Source organism: Cheilinus undulatus, linkage group 14 (genome assembly GCF_018320785.1).
Source record: "Cheilinus undulatus linkage group 14, ASM1832078v1, whole genome shotgun sequence".
NCBI lineage: Eukaryota > Metazoa > Chordata > Actinopteri > Labriformes > Labridae > Cheilinus > Cheilinus undulatus.
Window position 1 is genome coordinate 39,586,018 of NC_054878.1, and position 21,811 is coordinate 39,607,828.

Below are 21,811 nucleotides of genomic sequence, written 5' to 3' on the forward strand. Positions count from 1 at the left end.
GGCAGGGAACTTGAATGCAATAAGATAAGAATATAAAAACTTCAAAAAGATTATAAGGAACACGATGTAAACTTTTAATTAATTACATTGCAAATGATCAGATTATGTGCAAATTGATTGGACATGACACCTCTCTATCAAAGGCCTCACAGCTGACAATGTATACCAGAGCAAACACCAAGCCATGAGGTCAAAGGAACTGCCTGCAGAGCTCAGAGGCAGGATTGTTGTGGCGAAGGCTAATAAAAATTTGCTGCACTGAAGGTTCCCATGAGCACAGTGGCCTTCATAATTCTCAAATGGAAGAAGTCTGGCACAACCAGGACTCTTCCAAGAGCTGGTCGCCTGATTAAACTGAGCAATCAAGAGAGAAAGGCCTAAGTAAAAGAGGTGACCAAGAACCTGATGGGCACTCCAACTGACATCCAGAGATCCTGGGTGGAGATGAGACAAAGTTCCAGAAGGACAACCATCACTGTGATCTGGACTTTATAGCAGAGTGGCTAGATAGAAGCCTCTCTTCAGTGCAAAGCATATTAAAGTCTGCTTGGAGTCTGAATACTTTCTGAATGCACTGAATTGGACCAGTATAGACTCAGTGCTCTGTACAAGCTTCACAGTCTCTGCACTGGATTTTGACTGGGAAGTCGAACAGCATAAATGCCAAGTGTAGCATGAGAGGTGGTGTTGTTAGTGATGCGTGTAATTAGTCAGCTAAATGGTTAAAGTCTGATCCTTCAGTAATCAGCACCAGAATTCTGAATTGCTAGAACTACTAATAAAGATTAATGTGAGACCATTTCATTTTCATTTATCCTTTCATTCATTAATAATCACTGACTCGTGTGTCTTCCTTTGGGCATCTACTTAAATCCTGAACCAATCCCATTCTGCCACGACCATTCTCAATCCAATCATCCTGCAGCTGTCATATTTTAAAATCTGTTCTCCTCCCCTCAACAGTTTATTTTAGTGCAACAGTTGCAACCCTCCTCCACCCCAGCCACCTCCATTACATCTCCGTGCATCCTGTATCCCTTTATCGCCACCTCTAAGTCATCTCATCAGTGTCTGGGTCAAGCTCCTCAGAAGTCCCCTTGTAATCTAAACCAACTCCTTCCACCACCACCGGTGTCTACGTGTGTAGTATTTCCAAACTGGTAAAATATTACACACATGCTGAAATATTTAGATGTGATGACTTTGAGTTATGATGCTCTTGATGTGATCAGTGAAGACTGTTGAGTATTTCTATCTTAGATTTAGGTATGTCCTGCAGTTTTATGACCAGAAATTGCATTTTGCCTCATATTGGGCTTTGCTTGTGGCCTTCAAATTCACTAAAACAGCTCAGACTGACGGTATTTTCAGATTCTTAGCATTTTCCTTACAAAGCAGGTCATGTTTGCCCCAACCACGTTTTTACAGCAGACCGCAGCTCACGTGTATTCATCCGGTTTACAAACAGTCTCTGACCTGGTTGGTCCGAAGGGTCACAGGGTAAACTCTGGCCGTTGGCCCAGTGCCTGCTCACTGATGTAAATGATTTACACCAACCTGAGGTTTTAAGAGAAAAACAGAAGGTTTGTGTCCTTCAGCCTATGGATCAGTCAACATTTCAGACACGCACATAGGCTGCAAACCAAACACTCACCAGTCAGATAAGAAACCAATCTTCAAAAACACATACTTTAAAATGTATGCTAAGAATAAACAGTAATTCATTCATTCAATGAAAAAACACACAGGGCAGTTTGGGAATGGAGAAAGAGTTTATTGGTCTTCTTTTGTGCTGTCATGTTACATATCATACTTAGCGCAATATCGTCAACACTGTACCTTATTTTGTATGCAATCATTCAACATGATGCATCTGAATAAATACAAATACCCTGCTAAAGAAATATCCACATGAAAATAAACTCAGATCAAATGTCATCTCTCACCCAAATCAAAACACTCTCACTCTTCAGTGCATTTCAAATTCTTCCCCGGAAACACTTTAAACTTTAACCCTGAGCAATAATACATCATCCACCAAAAGCTCTCATTCCTTATTCACCAGCAACACATACTTCTTTTTTTGGCTGTAAACACACTTCTAAAGAATGCACAATTCTTGACAAGCACATTTTGCTTGTTCTTTGATCAGATCAAACGTCCAAATCAGCAAAAAGCTCCTTAAAATGGTTACAATTTAGTGAATCCCAACCTTCTCCTTGAAGCCCCCATACTTAGATTCAAAGAAAGCTTAGCTCCAAGGATCCACATGAACAAAAAGTGCTATATTTAGTCAAAGATTAACAAACTTTGATTTCATTGGATACCAAATTATTTTTAGAGTAGCTCACAAGTAGAATTTTTGAGTTTGGAAACAAACTTTTAAGACACCTTTGAATAAACGATCCACATAAGTTTGATTTATGCTTCTGTGCTGAAGCAGCTCTGTAGGTCTTCGTAGCCCTGATCCCTACCCAGAGGTAGCACGTAGCCAACATGCGCCTCATCCAAAATGTAACTATATGGGGAGCTGACACAGACCACAAGCCCTGTGATTGGTCCACTGGGTAGCACTGGTGTCTGCCAGTCTCTAAATAATGTCTACAGGCATGTTGTGTGCAAACTAAAGTAGTGGTTCTCAATGTGGGGGTCGAGAGACACTGAGAGGGGGTCGCCAGATGCTTTCCCAAAAAAATAAAGAAAACTCTTAAATTATTTCAAATGGTATATTTTTCCCATTTTTACAAAAAATACCTGCATAAAAATAGTTTAACGTAAAACAAAACCATGGTCATTGGTGAGGTTTATGCTTGAATAAAAGTAACGTTTAAAAAATCCTTATAATATAAGTCTACCCATAACTATTCTTGTATGTGCACGGCTGTGTCCAACTTTACCTTAACCACCTTCAAGTACTGTGGGGGTCCTCATCTCTGGAATCTTTTTTCTGAGGGTTGGGGGCTGAAAAGTTTTAGAACCCCTGATCTAGGGCATTGATTCTCTATTAGTCTAGCATAAGGACCCATCACCATCCCCAAAACAACCCCAAAACCCAGTGGTTTTAATGACAAATGGGGAAGACTGGATTTGAGATGGAACAGAAGTTGCAACAAAACAAAAAGATGGAGAAAAATAAAATAAATAACAGATTTTTTGTAACCCACTGAAAATGGATTTGTGACCTACACTTTTGAGTCACAACCCATCAGTTGAGATAGAACAGATAAAATGTACTCGCAGACACCTGAAGATATCAGGTTTGCATTTCCTCATTCATTGCCACTGCCTCTGCTAAATCAGCAGTCAAACCTTCCATCTCCTCCAGTGTCTCCTCTCTTTTCTTCTTTGAAATAACTGCAGTATAACCAACCAGAGCTTAGTCAGCTTGAAGTCCAACATACCACACTTGGTTTTAGTCACCATTGTTTCCTGTACACAAGCAGCAGGAAATATGGAACTGGCAGAAAAATCATCCTGCTGGGTAGGGTTTAGGCAGAGCAGTGTGGACACACCAGGGCCTAAGTATGAGGTGCTAACAGCAGTATGGGCTGTGATAGTGTAGCTACAGTGTAGAATCAACACAGAGGCATAGATTAAGCTGAAGTATATTATTTTAGGTGATATGTGAAAATCTAATTTTGGCAACCTTAGAATAGTGCTGGGCGATTAATTGATTTTAATTTCAATTATGATTTTAGCTCCCAATTTTCCTAATGATTAAAGAGCAGAAGGAGCAACAGCATGTCTTCCAGCTAGTTTGAAAAGCTTACAAAATTTGTCCACCCCTTGAGACAATAAAACAAACTTATCAAATCATCTAAAATTCACACTCAAAGCAGTGTATATCGAAGCCTTCTTTTCAAATAAACAGTTTAGCATATCCATTGCAGGAGATATATTTCATATCCAACTGGGTAACAGTCCATAGACTGTGTTTGGGAAGGGCAGAATCCTTAAAAAAAAAAAAAAATCCTTGGACAAAGTATAAGACGTAGTAGGTGTGTACCGTAGGGCCAACCTGCATTTCACAGGCTTGACAGCCAGCTGTTGTCTTGTCAAGACATGATTCTTTCCAATTTCCAATCATAATAATCACAATCATGATTTTTTTGACATAATTGAGCCCCATCTGTAAGGGTCATATTTATTTTCGCTTAAATGTGCAATCCTAATTTTGACAGCCTCAGAGCAAACGGAGATATTTGGAGCCATCCCAAAGGACCAGGACCACAAGTTTGGGAACCAATGAATTAACTTATTATGCAAAGATGGAACATTATTCATCAGAAATTAGTCACAAATTACAATTTATGAATCATTTAGTCTGTTTTAGTTTACCTTTGTTGCACACCAAAATGTTACCAACTTCATAAGATTGCACCAAGTTCATCTGTCTTCTAAATGAGGATTGGAGTGTTTGCATAAGTTTTTGTATGTGTGCCATTAAGGTGCGGTGAGTGCTGGTAAAAAAATCAGGTTAAACCAGAATTAAGGAATGAATCAAATGTATGTAGAATCTCAAGAAAAACAAAAAGAGGAATGATTTACTCGAATCACATTCATCTGCTTGTCTATTCAAATCCTTGTTTTTTCTCAACTCTTTTAAGGTGGTTTATTTAAGCTTAAAGACACTTTTTGCTTCTGTTTTTTGTTACATTCAAGTTGAGACTTTTGATCCACCTCTACTTTTATAAAGCATTCGGCTCTTACAGAACACTTTTATAGTAAATATAAAAGTATTTCATTGTGCAATTTCCTTTTTTATCTACTTAGAAAAATAACAATTTTTTATATTCAATTCTTTAAAGATTATATCGTCTAATCTTAGGCAGACTACACACTAGATGGAATCACAGACATAAAGGAGGTCTCATTTTATTTTAACATTATATTATTATCCTCCAAGCCCACACACAAGTTACCTGACATGCCAGATCAACTGTTTAAAATATCTATATCATGGGTATTTTCACATTCATCTGGGAAAGCTCCTATAGAAAGAATTTAGGAAGGGCAGGACCTTTCAAACATTCATAGCGGCCAATCAAAGCGACGAGACAAAATGACATTGTCCGTATGAGCTTCTTTTGAGCTGACAGGTAGGTTACCGCTGCTGTAGATTGCTAACAGCGGAGCAGCTTCTTGGTGATTAAAATTAACACCAATGCCGGTTGGGTGGCGTGCAAAAATGTCTTCTCTGCCAAGACAGACATGGTCCAGTTCTGGTAAAATTGAAGCTATACTACAGCTGTATCCCAGTTAATCAGGGGGCAGCCATTGCAAACGGCTTTGAGGACAACTAAATCCCACCTGTAGCTTCCTACTCCTTCTCCTTAAATGACGCTGTTTGGTCTGAACAGTGTTTTGTTTGGCACAAACATTGTGAAATGGAGCTTTTCAAGATGACAGACATGGAGTCATGCTGTGCAAGGTTAACACACGAGACCAGTGCTTTTCAAACTAGGGTACCTGAACCCCTGGGGGGTCTAAACTTGGAGAAAAGAGCAGGGACTGATAACAATATCTGAGATAAAAACTTTAAATTAGTGCTGTTAAACAAATAAAGTTTTTAATCAGATTAATCACGGGGTTGCTGTGGATTAATTTCAATTAATCATGATTAAATATCATTCATTTAATCTATATTAATTGTGTTTCATTTTGCATAAGCAAACAGACTCAATCTCCGACATACGTATGCTTTGTGTTAATGTGGTATCTTAAGCTGGAAGTGCTTCGGTGAATAGGAAACTCCTTCCTGCAGAATGTGCATAATACTTTATGTCAGTTGACTGTTCTGTCTTTTTTTTTTTTTTTTGTACTTAAATTTCCCATCGAAAGGGCCAATGCTGTTTAGCGTCTTCCATGTCAAAACTATCAGACATGTCGAGTTGGTTGGTCACTACCAGATCAACGGCCCATTTGCGCATGCTCGATGGTAACCCTACTTGGACAAACTGCCTGAAATGCATTGCCAGAGACGTTTCAGGGTTTTTGAGTCACTCTGCATTGTAGATGGGTTAATTGCGTTAAAATTTTTAATCAGATTACTCATGATGATGGTTTAATCTGCATTAACGCATCAATTTTGACAGCCCTACTTTAAATAAAAGTATTTATAGATGTTTTTATGTCTACAGATTACAATCTATGTTCTTTCCTCTTATGTCAACCCTTCAATCTAAAATAACACCTACCCCTCTAGCCAACCAGAATCCAGCATATTTTTTGAGAGACATTAATATGTCAGAAAGTTGTGTATCATTACAAACTAGCTAGCCATCTCTGATGAAATGGAGAAATTACCAACAGGCTGAATCAAGGAATTTAAGAAACTTTGCAGGAGGGGTTCCTGTTTGAGGCTCATGCTGGAGTCCGTGGCATGGAAAGTTTGGGAACCCCTGCACAAGACCAGATCATCACACCAAACACATGCTGTTTGGTTCGCAGTGACAATTTCACAAATAGAGGTCTCACAGAAACTCCCATGATCAAACGTGACTTCAGAAGAAAAACAAATACGGAGGACAGTCGACGTTGGCCCTTTTGAAGTGAGATGTTATAAAGGCACTCATGTTTTGCTAGATTCAAGAAGCTGGTCGTCCTTTTAAATACTTAACTTGGCTTTGGGCATAGTTTTATCTTTGCTGCAATGTTTGTAAGCTGTGAAAGTACGCAACATCCCATGACCAATGACCTTTCCCGGTCTGCTTGATCTCATTGGCTACTGTGGTATTCTGTTGGAGGCAGCCAGATCTGAAAACATAATTATTAAACATTTGATATTTATGATACTGCTTGATCAAGAGCAGTAAAATAATTGTATTCACTTAGCATACATGGAGATGAAATAGAGAAATAATCATTTGCCTCAAATCAGACTGTGCCCCTGTGATTTTTTGGAATCATCTAGTGTGTAGCCAGCATCATACTATGTTTTAATGATCCATCTTGGCAGACAACTGATGATACATTATCTCTTATCCAGTAGTTCAAAGGGCTGAAACTTAACAGTATAAGGGCTCATCTTCTCTATGACTATGAAAATCAATAATTTTAAAACCCTCACTCAAAGCCACACCCAGACTAAGACTTTAATCTTTAGGTTGATCAATTATCAGATCATAAGACAGTAATATTGGTGAATCATTTCAGGTCAATTCTGCTGCAGGATCCCACTAAGAGTTTCAAAATCAGTAGAACACAATAAAGTAGCTATGAGCCTCAACCAAACCTGAGAGATTAACAATGGAGAAATGCTGCTGTAACATGAAGCTCCAGTAAGTCTATGGCAAAGAACGGGAGGCGAGCGCTTAGCTTATACTGACAAACACACGAGAGCCAAGAACCCAAATCCACTCAGGGATACATCTCATCAGACCGTACTGTGAAGAAAAAGAGCAAAGAGAAACAGAAAATTACCAATCAAAAAAACAACCCAAACTTATTTTCCATATTATTTTAAAATTTATGATATTTGCAAGTATAATGTATACAGAATGTCAAAGGTGTTGCTAGAGGGAATTCTGAGGTGGGGGCGTTACAAAGTTTGGGAACGTCTATTTCAGATCACAAAGGGTGGACATGAACCAGTGACGTTCTCTTGTCTCAATTATTCTAGGAATATTATGATAAAAATCCCAAAGTATGATTGATTTCATCCTCACCTGCAGAGTATGAGGCCAGTAGCCAGTGGTTCTGTTGGAGACGCCAAGCGTGGAGATGGCATGGCGAGCATAAATGTCTGGCTTTGGTACAAACCAGCTGTGTGATGATGGCGTCGGAGTGAAAGATGATGATGGTAGGTCTTGCAAGCTCTTTGCTATCTGGATACGCACACAAAAAACAAAACGTAACTATTCATCTCATACAAAGTGACACATTTTAAGACTTCTTTTTAAAATCTTGGTGATTATGGATTATAGCTCCCAAAAATAAAAAAATCCACTCTCTCTAAATATAAGAATATTGTGGAAAAGTCCAATTTGCAAAGGTTCAGTGCAGACCAAAGGTGGGGCCCCTTCAGGAAATATTATTTGGAACTGCACTGTCTGGTATTGAGCATTGAGACTATGCAGCAAGGATGTATATGAAATTACAGAGAGATACCAAAAACAAACAAGAGAGAAACTTACAATACAAGGCATACAACATGTATTAATTTACATATGCAACATGGAGGTAGAAGGTGGGTGATACTAGTGTGGTGGACGTCTGGCACTAGCCCCTAAATGGTTAGCGTTTGGCACTACAAAAGCTTCAAAGTTGATCAAATATGTCATCAAGCATGGCCCGTACCTGGAAAGGAATCAGACTTTGTACAAAGATCCCTCTGCTGCTGTACTCAAGGTGAAGAGCTCTTGAGAAATGATCCATGTAGCCCTGAAATATCAGGAGTAGAAAAAGGAAGATTATTTTCACCAAAAGGACCAAAGAAAAGAGTGACAGCCAGTAAAAGGGAAGCATTTCAACTACAGGTATCAACTTCATATTTTACATGATTTACTGTGTCATGTGTCTTGTTTGTTGTGTGATCACGAAAGATCTCTGTCTCACCGTGGAGGCAGTGAGTGCCACTCTTCCGGGAAAAGGTCTGCAGCAGGCGCCCGATGATATATTAACCACAGCTCCTCTGCTTCGTTCCACCATCCCTGGCAGCACCATCCGAGTCATCAGAGTAGCGACCGCAATGTTTTTATTCACCAAATCCAACAAGCCTTGCTCAGGGATTTCCATCAAGCTCTGCGGGGAAGCCAAAGACTCATCCAAGCAATTCACCAAGAAGCCGATATCTTTGCCCCTCATGGCTTCTTTGATGGGCTTGCTGGCGGCCTGATCGAGAGAGAAGTCAGCCAGGACGACGACGGTTTCCACGGCGTAGTTTTGAGAGATGGATGCAGCCGTGTCTCTGAGAACAGTGTGGTCCTGGGTGACAAAGATGATGCTGATACCATGCCGGGCCAACTCCTCTGCATAGGCTGTGGCTATGGGTTGGGATGCACCTGGTGAGAGAGGGGACAACAGTCAAGCATGAGTATCACAAACGCAGGAGAATATACAACCCCAAATCCTAAAAAGTTGGGATGTTAGTGTTGTATGATGCTGTAAACCCCCCCCCCCAAAAAGTTAAGTCTTATCTTATCTTGTCTTTGTTTAAAAAAGTACATATGTAAGTAAAATATGCAAAAATAACCAGTGACTTTTATGTTTATTACATGATAAAAACAGCTTAAACTGGCTTAAATTCTGTGTTAAGCTGGATAAATTAAGCATCAATATTTTATTTACCGGATAAAAGTTATATATCTGTATTATATTTGCTAGTTAAAAGCTATTATAATTTTTAAATTGAAAGTATCCTACAATTTCTCAAAGTCTGACCCTCTGGCAGTGAGAATAAAAATAATACGTCCCTCTCAGTAACCATAGTTGGCTACTTCTGTTATTGATAGTGATTCTTTCTAAATAAGTTTTACTGAGCCCATCAATATGTATGCATTCATCAAACTTAATGTAGGTCCAAAATTAGGGCATTATTTTATTTCTAATCATAAGAACTTCTTGCTTTATTGTCACTTCCAGCGAACTTCAAGCTCTGTAGCATTCACAGTCACAGCAAGTAAGCAGGTCCACTACTGCTCCTTAATATCTCATTTACCTAAAAAAAACCTCCAAGACAGCTTAGTGGACTAGTCAAAAGCCATTTGTTCCCTATCTAGTTATACATTTACCTTTTCACTGTTCTTTTATTTTCCTTTTCAGTCCATACCATGAATGATTGATTCTTTATTCTGTGGTTAATTTAATGCCATAATCTTTGATCAACCCAAAGTTCCTCATGTTCTTTCAAAATAAAAGCAGGTCTGTATCCAGGAAGGAAGTACGTTTCCCTTAGTTAAGGATGGTGCAAAAATCTGTAATAAAAATTTAAAGATTTAAATGCAAGAAAGTGGAATTTCAAAATAAACAAAAAAAAAAAAAAAAAAAAGAAACCAGTCATAATTAACAACATAAATTCTGAGTTTAATTGTGATTAAAAATGTTAATTATTTGACAGCCCCATAACTTAATAGTGCAAGATAAGTGGTGACCAAGAAGACATGATTAACCATGACAGAAACAATAACAACAAAACAAAGGGATAGAAACTTGATAAGCTTAAGTCATTAAGCGTTCCTGGAAAGTCACTGAGTATTTGTCTATAATGATTTAAATGGATCTATTGTGCTTTTTTATTCTGGAATCAATCTATTCATGTTTTTTTTAAAGTTAGTACTCACATTCAGGGCAGCAACAAGATCGAACTTCAATATGTTCTAGTAGACAGTATCAGTACCATGGCAAGAAATGTATTGGAGGGATTACCAATACTCCTAGCTCAATTTAGACAATGTGGAGCAGTTTTCTTGCAATGTTTGCTGAGTCATTCCTTTTCATAAACATCTGTTTCATGAAATAGATGCAGATTTTTTTGATCACTAACATGCAGAGACTTTGTTGTTTTAAAATCTAAAACTATCAAAAATATTGAAGAATGAAGAATTATGACAACCCTAGAATTTAAAATTATGGATGGCAATATACTAACTGTATAATGATGGAGGCAGTAATTGTCCAAATTAATACGTTGAAAAAAGTAATTATTCAGCAATATATTGAATCATTTATACCCAAAGAATTAGTATAGTGCTGACATTTAATTCTTGGTTGATCCAATAAGCAATAATGGATTACTTATTCAAGTACTACAAATGAAAGTGGGTCTAAGTTTTGTTGTTTCTGAGATGTCCAGATCTCACAAAAATAGGTAAATTCACTACAGTAATTTGCACTGAACTGGCCAGAGCATGATGCACAGACCCCATGTAGCATCCTTGCTTACCATAGATGACAGCCCAATCTCCAAATCTTTGGGTCAGCTTCTTGGTTGGGATCATTCTCGGTAGGAAATGCACCCTAACCAGCATGCAGCAGTCTCTCAGCAGGATCACCACCTTGCTGGCCGTGTACAGAGCCCCCACCAGGGCCAGGGTTTCAAAGTAACCACTGCATGACCGAGAAATTTCTCTGTAGAGAAACTGAAAGCTGTCAACAGCCGCCATGGTCCTCACTGCTTAAGTTGATGCTATGATGCTAGCTTTAGCTTTTGGACTGGTTTTACGTTTTAATTTCTTAACGCAATGTAAGCCAGTACGTAAGGCGTATTCTCAAAACATGTCGCTAGTCATATAAAGTAAATTTACCACTAAAGTGACAAGCTATACAGCCGTTTTAGGAGGTTAGAGATGTCCTCTATCCAGCACCTGGCACAGGGATCAAAACATTGCGCTGCATTCAAGAACACACGAGAAAATCCCTTGAACAAGTTTCAAGCCAAAATATAGATGTACTTTCCATTCCCACTGAGACTATAAAATATAATAATTTACTCATGATGTTGAAATGATATTATTAATAATACTGTCTTATCAAATTCAATGTCTAGCTTAAGTTATTATGGCCATTAACTTGTGAAGTTAGTATTCCCTATGCTCACGAAGGCATCATTTACTTTGTTTCACTCCCACAATGCACAGCGGTGCTCATGAACTGGACGTTTCCATAGAGACGCAACTGTCGGTAGCAAGCGCTCTCACAATTCTACCTTGATAAAAAACGCTTTAACGGATTCAAAAATAACGTGAGTGGTTTAAACTGTTTTCTGTTTAGTGTTTGTTTAGTCAACGAAGCTTGGAAGTTTGTGTTGTTTAGCTTAGAAGCGGTTTTACTCCGACATTAGAGGGTTTGCTGTGAGCTAGCTGTACACCGGTGATGTATTAAGGTTAGCAGTATCAGGCTTGATCTGGTTTTATCGACCGTTAAAAGCGTTAAAAACAAAATTATTCCACTTAAGTGTACAGCTAGTGCAGACTTGGGGTTTCTGTTATTTCCCTCCGCCTGTTTTGTGTGGAAACGGCAGTTCGGACCGTTAAATTACTCAAGATACTTAACTTTTATTATGCCGACTACTACTTTAATGAAGGATTTACCAGTTATCACACCTGTTGGCAATGATTAGGTTAGATAAAAAATGTAAATTGTGGTAAAATAACTATGCATTTATCTCTTTTGTGCACTGGCCGTAGTATTTTGAATCCACCTCTCTTTTCACCTGCAGCTGAGTGCACGATGTGTTTGTTGACATGTTTCTGAATCTGATGCATGTAGTTTTATTATACTGTAAAAAGGCCAGGCAAATTAAAGCTACAACCCCAATTTAAAAGTTGTAAATACAAACAGAATGCAATGATTTGCAAATACTATAAATCAATTTGCATTCACAATAAAACAAACAACATATCAGCTGTTGACACTGAGGTATTTTACCATTTTGTGGAAGCTCATTTTGAATTTTATGGCAGCAACCCATCTCAAAAAAGTATGGACAGGGCCATGTTTAACATTGTCTAGCATCCCCTCCTCTTGAACAACAGTCTGTTAATGTCTGGAAAGTGAAGAGACTATTTGCCGGAGTTTAGGGAGAGGAATGTTATCCCATTCTTGTCTTGTGTTGGATTCTATCTGGATTCTTTTGTATTATGAGGCCCAAATGTTTTCTACAGGTGAAAGTCCTGGACTGCAGGCAGGCAGTTCAGCACCTGGACTCTTCTACTGTGAAGCCATGCTGTTCTGATGCATGCAGTATGTGGTTTAGCATTGTCTTGCAGAAATCTGCAAGGCCTTCCCCTGACAGAGACGTCTGGATGGGAGCAGATGTTGCTCTTAAACTTCATACGTTTCAACACTGCTAGTGACTTTCCAGATGTGTAACCTGCCCATAGATGCTAATGCAACCCCATACCATCAGAGATGCAGGCTTTTGAACTGTGTACTTATAACAAGCTGGATGGTCCCTCTCCTCTTAAGGCTGCAGGATATGGTATCCGTAATTTCCAAAAAGATTTTCAAGTTTTGATTCATTTGACCACAGAACAGTTTTCCAGCTTGAAACAGCTTGATACAGTGTTCCTGATCCCACAAAGTGATTTCCAGTACAAAACCATGCCTGTTCTTCATGCTGAGCCACCTGTAAGCCTAAAGATTGTGAGCATTCAATGGTGACCTTTCGCCTCATCCATGCGCACAAAGATTTCTCCAGGTTCTCTGAATCTATGATGCTAATAGGTACTGTAGATGGTAGGATATTCAACACTTTGCAATTTTAAATTTAGGAGCATTTCCTGAAAATGTTCTACAAGTTTTAGATGCAGTTTTTGCAGATTGGTGAACATCTGTCCATCTTCACTTCCTGAGGGACTTTGTCTATTAAAATGTTACTCCTATATTAGGGCTGAACAATTTGCAAAAATAATCAAATTGCGATTTTTTACCCCATATATTGTGATTTACTATGCGATTATTCTTGGGTTAATCTTTTGTATTCTTCAACAAATTCAAGCAATAAAAAATTCCATAAATAAGATTATTGAAAACAATGACATTATTTCTGAAGCAATTAATCCATTGTAACATGAATCTGAATATGGGGGGTGCAACAAGATTTAAGCTATAAAGGAGGTAACTAGGGTGGAGGAGGTGAAGCTGGCTGCCAGCTGATCCCAGCTGGGGTATGACTTTCGTGGAGTAATGTGATCATTTTTATCAGTTTGATCTGTTGCCAATCAATGCAACTATTGCTCCCCTAATTGTTTTTCTTTTGTTCCACTGACTTTTACAGCCTTTTGCCCCTCTCTACTCTTTTCTTTTAAATGTTGCTGCCATTAAATTCAAAATGAGCTAATGATTTTCATGAATTGGTAGAATTTCTTAATTTTATCATTTGATATGTTGTGTTTTATGTTGTCTTGTGAATAAAACATGGGTTTATGAGTTATGCAAATTATTGCATTTTGTTTTTATTTACATCTTACTTAGTGCCCCAACTTTTTTGGAATTTGTGTTGTACAAGGAGAGAAAATTTGAATTATTTTTTTCAGATCTTAACCCCAATAGATACAAGGATTGTCACAATAAACGAAAAGTTAATTTTTAGAGTCTGTACCATTTTACCAAAGGATGGTAACAAATATACAGTAACAATATGAGGTGTAACAATGATGTCTAGGGGTTTCTTTGCAAGCCTGCTGACTGATTCCTTTCACGCACACCCGCCCATGATAGCTTTTCATGTTGGTACAATGAGTTATCATTTGAAGACACATGGCAGTGAAAAGTATTATTATAGTATTATAATAATAGTATTATAGTATCAAGAATTTTGACAACTTATGTAGATGTTGGAATTTTTCCCCTCACTTACACTGTTTAGTTTAACATGTTAAGCCTATAAAATAACTTCTCCATTCTGTCTTATGTTAAGGACGAGTGGCAGGGATGTCTCAGTTGTCAGCTGAAGATGAGGCGGAGTTGCTGTCCCTTGTAAAGCAGCTTCTGAGAAGTATCAATGACAGGATCTCTGGTGCTCCATCAACTGAATGTGCGGAAGAGATTCTGCTTCACCTTGAGGAGACTGACAAAAACTTCCACAAGTGAGTGTGTGAGACTTCAGTATTGTAGCTTAAGCACCATATGACAGCATTACTTCATAGACAATACTAAAGCTCTTTTACTTCACTGCTACTGAATATCATGATGCCACATAAGTCTGCATGAGATGAGAAAAATGTACAATGTGAGATAAAATTGTTCAGTGTAGCGATATCAAACTCAATCGATCTTTGTTTGTGCCAGTTTATAACCAGTGTTATCTACAGATACTTTACACGGCACTGAGCAACATTTAGCAAAGTTACAGTGGTGAAAAAACCTTCCTTTTAACAGAAAGAAACCTTAAGCAGAACCAGACTCATACTGAACAGCCATCTGCTGAAGCTGTGTAGCGATAGTAAAGGGATAGAGTGGGCAGAGCAAAGAGGAAGATGCAGAAAAAAGACAGAGATACAGGAAGAGAAAGAAGAAGGAGATGCAGTTGATAATCTGAAGTGATAATGATCTTAAAAGAAAAATGTTTAAAAATGCAATAAGTATTTTTTTTCACCACTAAACTTGTACAGAATTAATTCAAAGGTTGCAGTCAGCCAACTTATGCATTATCTGACTGCTTCAAAATAATATAAAAGCATTATATGCAGGCCTCCATCCAGTAGGCTACATATATGTATACTAAGGCAGAAAACATCACTTGTTAACATAAAATGATTTATTAAGCACAATAAAATTGTGCTTAATTGTGCAGCCCCAGTGCCACAGGTGTATATACAAATATTCAATACAAATTATTTTCTTCAATGTTTTTTTCCCAGCTATGAGTTTGTCAAATACCTTCGCCAGTACGTGGAGAGTTCCCTTGGTACTGTGGTAGAAGAAGAGACCAAGAACTTGACCAAAGGAGATGCACAACATGCTATTGGCTCAGGTCATGACATCTTGATCCATGCCATCACCCAAAGGACCAGAGACTCAGATGAGTGAGCGCTGTGCTAAAGCTTTTCTTAAATGGAGTTTTACCTGTGATGTCCACCTTAAGCCCTCAAGTGTTGCTCTCTTCATATTACTTACTTTGAAGTTACACGTCCATTGCTCATGTTCCTTAACTAAGGAGAAAGCTGCAGAGTGTTTTGATTCTCTATTCTTCTATCCCTGCTTTTGCTAAAATGCAACTGAGCTGCTGTTTAAGTCAAAAACCCAAAGATGCAGTATTTCTAACTCCATGTTCCTGGGATGCTTTCACATACAGTTATGATATATTTTGATACAAAGATAGGACATAATATTCACCATTCATTAACAAGCTTAAGCTGTACCTGCACAACAGTGCACATCCTGGGCTTTTGAAACATGTCACCAGTGTTCCATATTGAAAACCCCTGTTTTGCAAAATTTGAATAGCAGATATTAGATTTCGTAGGAGAGCTTCACACAGATATATTTTATGTTTTTCTATGACAGCTACCAGCAGATGATGCAGACCTTAAAAACCTCCATGATCATGGTGGTGGAGTCTTTAATCAACAAGTTTGAGGAGGACCAGATGAGAAAGGAGGAGATGCATCCAGAGAAGCAGCACAGTCGGTCAAACAGCCAGTACACAGATAACTGCTCTGACAGCGACTCTTCCTTCAACCAGGTCAGAGACACAACAAATACAGGACAAATTTTATAGATTTATTTCCTTTTATTATTATTACAGATGACTCATAAAAGGTAGTATCCCTTATCTTTTCTTTGGCAGACCCATAATAGTACCTACTAAATGTAGGTCAGAGACTGGATCCACCCTGTGACACATTGAACATGTGGCATGTCACTGTCAGGACAATGAGAGCTGCTTTTTAACCTAAGTTAATGCAGTAACTCAGCTGGTGGATAGGCATAGAAGATGTATTACAGAGCTGCTTTCAGTGGGCCTGGGGAAAAAACAGTGTGGCAAAAACGTTTGTGATTGATTATTCTTTAATACTATACAATGCTGTTGAGTATGTAATCACTAATAGGGTAATATCACCACTTGAAACTTGATAAACCCTTCAAAGCTTGCACATATTTTCTTTTTCAGCTGACCTAAGGTTTTTTTTTTTAACTCTATTTTCCTCTTCAGAGTTATGCCTTCATCAGACAGGAGCAGCTGCAAATATTGGCTGAAAAACTTGACTCCAGTCGGCCCAAAGAGGTAGTAGGATTTACATACTCTCAAATATTACAGTAATGACTGTGCTTGTTGCATAAATGTTGTCAGTTCACACAGGGGTCATGCAATTCTGAGGTATTTTTCTGGGGTTCCCTACTTGAAGAGAGTGTGTACACAAAGGCTAGCAAGTAGAGATGTACCAATTGTGAAAATTAGGGCCATTACCATTATTTGGATAACAACTTAGTTGATGCCAGTGTTGATGGCCATACCATCCTCTTTTTGTGTGTGGCTATGCAACAAGTGATGAGGATTAAATGCAGCTTTGTTGAAAGGTTTGCAGTCTGCAAAGTTTGGAAATCTCTGCCTCAAATGTTAATAGGATTAACCATGTAAGATAGTCCAGTTTAAGTGGTTTAAATCTGTGTGTAGGTGCGTTGGGAGGCTCTTCAGGCCCTCTGCTGCGCTCCTCCATCCGACGTGTTGAGCTGTGAGAGTTGGAGCAGCCTGCGCAGGAACCTCTGTGCAGCTCTGACCGACCCCGATCTCAGCGTGAGTCCCAAGCTACATCGCTTACCAAGCAGTGTAGCAATCAAAGTCAGATTTAATTCACTCCCAAATGAATCAGTAGTAATCATGTCATCTTTATGGATGATTTCAGGGTTTGTAATTGGTTGTAACTTACTGAAAACACTTTGTGAAATCCTGTCCAGCCTGTGTAATTGAGAAGAAACAAGATAACACAGCTGAATAATTGAAAGATAATTGGTGGCAAATATGCAAGGCACTTTCCCCTAAGAGGCTGCGGATCTTTAATGTGATAAACTGGTTAAAATTCATCTTTTTTTTTTTTTTTACATTTATGTATAATTAACTTGTTCTGCATATATTATTGTGTATATACAAGCTTGTACACTGATAACATCCATTTGTCATCGTTTTATTCATCAGGATAATGTTCTGCAGTTTTTTGCTAAAAGCTTCTCCTCCTCTCCACTGAATGTAACACGAGAGATCTACACCAGCTTAGGTAGGCCACACTGATCTATCTGAGGATGTGGGCACCACTGTCATATTTGAACTGAACAAAGCAGAGGTGTACTTTTATTCAGCAGAAATTACATTTTAAAGGGACAACCCAACTTTATTTGATGTCTCAAAGGGAAAAAACATTTTTTCACACTCACTGCTTGTATAAATTAGCCACGCAGATGCTGGAGTTTTGGTTTTATCTGTAAAGAATAGCTGTCCCTCAGCTTCCTGCTTCCTCTGCAGTACAGTACAGGCTGAATACCACATGAATATTTTGCATGTAGCAACTATGTAATTTGATAGTTAATGCAGGCAGAAATTCACATTGTATGTACTAATCCAAAATGAGTGCATTTTAAATCTACAAATTATAAACTACAAATGAGTGTACAGTGGTGTGAAAAAAAGTATTTGCCCCCTTTCTGATTCTGTGGAAATTATCCCAGCATCAAACTATAATTCACAGATTCCTTGTTTTTTTGCTGATTTATCACACTTAAATATTTCGGATCATCAAACAAATTTTTATATTTCACAAAGACAACCCAAGTAAATAGACAATGCAGTGTTTGAATGATTATCTAATTTTTTAAGGAGGGGAAAAAAATCCAAACCTATCTGGCCCTGTGTGAAAAAGTAATTGCCCCCTGAACTTAATAACTTGTTGTGCCACCCTTGGCAGCAATAACTGAAATCAAGCGTTTGCGATAATGGGTGATGAGTGTTTCTCATCACTGTGGAGGAACTTTGACCCACTCTTCTGCACAGAATTGCTTTAACTCAGCCATATTGGAGGGTTTTCCAGCATGAACTGCCGTTTAAGGTCACACCACAGCATCTCAGTTGGATTTAAGTCCGGACCCTGACTGGGCCACTCCAAAACCTTAATTTAGTTTTTCTTGAGCCATTGAGAAATGGACTTGCAGATGTATTTCGGGTCGTTGTCCTGCTGCATAACCCAAGAGCGCTTGAGCTTGATTGCACATACTGATGGCTGGACGTTGGCCTTCAGGATTTTCTGGTAGACAGCAGAATTCATTGTTCCATCAATCACAGCAAGTGGTCCAGGTCCTGAAGCAGCAAAGCAGCCCCAGACCATCACACTGCCACCACCATGTTTGACTGTTGCCATGATGTTCTTTTTATCAAATGCTGTGTTATTTTTACGCCCGATGTAACGGGACTCAAACTTTCCAAAAAGTTCAACTTTTGTCTCGTCAGTCCACAGAATATTTCTCCAAAAGTCTTGGGGATCATCAAAATGCTTCTCGTAAAATGTGAGACAAGCTTTGTGCTCTTTTTGGTCAGCAGTGGTTTTGGCCTTGGAACAGGTCTTCGGATGTCATTGTAGGTTCTTTTGTGACCTCCTGGATGACTCGTGGTTGCACTCTCAGAGTGATTTTGGTCAGCCGACCACTCCTGGGAAAGTTCACCACTGTTACTTGTTTTCTCCATTTGTAGATAATGGGTCTGACTGTGGTTTGTTGGAGTCCCAAAGCCTTGAAATTGGCTTTTTAACCTTTTCCAGACTGATAGATTCCAATCACTTTGTTGTTTCATTTGTTCTTGAATTTCTTTGGCTCATGGCATGATGTGTTTCTTTTTTAAGATCTTGTAGCCTACTTCATTTTGTCTGATAGTTTCTATTTAAGTGATTTTTTGATTCAACAAATCTGGCGGTAATCAGGCCTGGGTGTGGCCAGTGAAATTGAACTCAGCTTTCCAAAAACTGTGGTTAATCACAGTTAACTCATAATTTAACAAGGGGGGCAATTACTTTTTCACACAGGGCCAGAGAGGTTTGGATTTTTTCCCCCCTTAAAAAATTATATAATCTTTCAAACACTGCATTTTCCATTTACTTGGGTTGTTTTTGTGAAATATAAAAATTGGTTTGATGATCCAAAACATTTAAGTGTGATAAATCAACAAAAAAACTCAGGAATCAGGAAGGGGGCAAATCCTTTATCACATCACTGTATATTAAAAAAGAAATCAGTTTGAACATTATATTTCTTTTCTTTTTGATGTATTCAATCGAATAAAGGTTGAGAAATATTTGGGAAGCCCTGTATTCTCTTCCACATTTTACACAATGTCCCAACTTGTTTTGAATAGGGACTTTTATATGGTGCATTATGTGTATGACAGTGCATTTAAAGCATTGTTTGTAAAGAAAATCTTTTGTCTTTTAATGTGCAGCTAAAAGTGTGGAGTCCAGTTTCCTGTCTCACAAGTTCAGCTTCCCAACCGGCTCAGCTGTCATCGACATCAACAGACCTGAGATCAGCCGTTTGCTTAAACAGGTGCCACGCCTCAAGTACACATACTTACTGTCAGGATGCAGATACAGCTCTCTTCCTTGCAGGATAAAACATGCCATTTTAGTTTTGTGCCCTCTTCCATAAGACTCATTAACACATTCGCTAGTCTGGGGGCTTTAAGTCATGCAATTTCCATCCATCCATTTTCTTGCGCTATCCAAGGCCTGGCCGCAGTGGCAGCAAATTGAACCCAGAAATCTTGGATACTGTCAAACTTCTTCTGAGAGAGCCTGAGGTGTTCCCAGACCAGACAAGATGTATGTTATCCCTCCTGTGCATTCTGGGTCTTCTCTGAGGTGTCCTCCCAACTGGATGTGCCGTGAAGTCCTCCAAAAGGAGGTGTCCAGGAGGCATCCTGAACAGATGTCCAAGCAGTGGCTCTACTTCAAGATCCGTCCTATCTCTTAGGCTGAACCCAGTCACCCTCCTGAGAAAACTCATTCTGGCCACTTGTATCCATGATCCTATTCTTTCAGTCATTATCCAGAATTCATGACCATAGATGAGGGTTGAGGGTTAGATCGAGCGATAAATCGAAAACTTAAAGTTACTTGAACTCCTTCACCTGAGGCAGAGACTCACTCCCCACTTGGAGAAAGCAATTAACTGTCATCCGGCAGAGAACCATGGCCTCAGACTTTGAAGTGCTCAACCTCATCCTTACCGCTTCACACTCAGCTGCAAACTGCCCTAGTGCCTGTTAAAGATCCCCAACTGAGAAATCTAGTAGAACAACATCATCTGCAAAAAGCAAAAGGCAAATTTATGTTTGCCTTGCATCAGTGCAGTGTATTCAATACAGAGACATTCAAGGTCAAAGCAGCCTAGACCCAACTTTGTCTGCAGAAAAAGATCACATGGCTCAATGTTGACCTGAAGTATGATGATGCAACATGTGACACAGATATGTTTGAAAAGTGAAACTGTGATGAAGCTGTACACTGTCTGCTATAAAGACCATCTGTAATCAGGGACTGCCCCAGAAAGATTAGGACAAGTTGATCATGGGTTACACATGGCTCTCATCCATTGTAAAGAGTTGACCTAAAAAAAAAAAAGTACTGGACAATCAGTCTCTCATTTGCATGGTTCAGCATTACCACCTATTATTTTTGACATTCCTAATGAATAAGTAAAGTATATCGCTTTGAATACCTTTAATTCTTTTGGTTTTTAATCCTATTGTCCAACCATCATTTTACAGCTTTCTCCTTCACACTGTTGTCTTTCCTGCCTCAGATTCGACTAATGAATGACTTTCAAAAGGAGGTGACCACCTTTTGGATCCGCCACCCCGAGAAGTGAGTTGTAACTTAAGATGTTTTTAGACCAGGCCTGATTTATGGATGCATTCAGATAAGGCTTCAGATATGCAGGATTTCACTGATGCTTGTTAAACTCACCCATCAGTCTACACATGCATGCCTGAGCAGTTTGTGGCCTTCTCAGACACTTGCTTTTCATTGTGGTTGGCATACTAACAAGACAGAGCAGCCACACAGCCTGCATGAGCAGCACAGCTCACGGAAAATATAGAGCACAGGAGGCTTGTCTGTTTTTACCTTGAGACACTTGCAGTTCTCAGTTGCAAGGTAAAGTTAGAAGGATCTGTGAATTCAACATTTAAATCAGAAACTGTCACAGACAACCAAAATGTTGTATTCTAAGAAAACACTTTTTTTTAACTTGTGTAGTAAAACATATCTGCTAGTTTTTTTTTTCCATTTTTAAGCTTTTATTCCCACTTTTATTTGTCAGTGTTGGTTAGCAGTCAGAAAAGCAATGTTGTCTATGAATTTGTTGTTGGACAGACTTCATTCTATTATTA

General features: G+C 38.7%; 2 protein-coding genes across 2 annotated transcripts in view; one reads left to right on the plus strand and one right to left on the minus strand.

Moving 5' to 3' along the window:
* Positions 1-7,076: 7,076 nt before the first annotated feature.
* On the minus strand, positions 7,077-11,315 carry hsdl1 (hydroxysteroid dehydrogenase like 1). Its single transcript, XM_041806080.1, has 5 exons — positions 10,883-11,315; positions 8,557-9,002; positions 8,299-8,382; positions 7,668-7,826; positions 7,077-7,385 (listed from the first exon to the last, which is right to left on the minus strand). The coding sequence occupies exons 1-5, from the start codon at positions 11,100-11,102 to the stop codon at positions 7,314-7,316; spliced, it is 981 nt and encodes a 326-aa protein (XP_041662014.1). The 5' UTR covers positions 11,103-11,315; the 3' UTR covers positions 7,077-7,313.
* Positions 11,316-11,608: 293 nt separating this feature from the next.
* tbc1d32 (TBC1 domain family, member 32) overlaps positions 11,609-21,811 on the plus strand; it is a 134,104-nt gene continuing 123,901 nt past the window's right edge. Inside the window, exons 1-9 of the mRNA XM_041804760.1 lie at positions 11,609-11,680; positions 14,360-14,528; positions 15,303-15,467; positions 15,949-16,126; positions 16,598-16,669; positions 17,060-17,179; positions 17,579-17,657; positions 19,862-19,965; positions 21,223-21,284. Of these exons, the coding sequence (XP_041660694.1) occupies positions 14,374-14,528; positions 15,303-15,467; positions 15,949-16,126; positions 16,598-16,669; positions 17,060-17,179; positions 17,579-17,657; positions 19,862-19,965; positions 21,223-21,284 (935 nt within the window). The 5' untranslated portion in view covers positions 11,609-11,680; positions 14,360-14,373. The remainder of the gene's footprint in view (positions 11,681-14,359; positions 14,529-15,302; positions 15,468-15,948; positions 16,127-16,597; positions 16,670-17,059; positions 17,180-17,578; positions 17,658-19,861; positions 19,966-21,222; positions 21,285-21,811) is intronic.

Coding starts and splice junctions, on each gene's coding strand:
- hsdl1 (XM_041806080.1), bottom strand. CDS start 11,102: ATGGCGGCTGTTGACAGCTTTCAGTTTCTCTACAGAGAAATTTCTCGG. Junction 8,383..8,556: donor TGGCACTCACTGCCTCCACG/GTGAGACAGAGA, acceptor CTGATATTTCAG/GGCTACATGGATCATTTCTC. Junction 7,386..7,667: donor ACTGGCCTCATACTCTGCAG/GTGAGGATGAAA, acceptor TTTTCTTCACAG/TACGGTCTGATGAGATGTAT.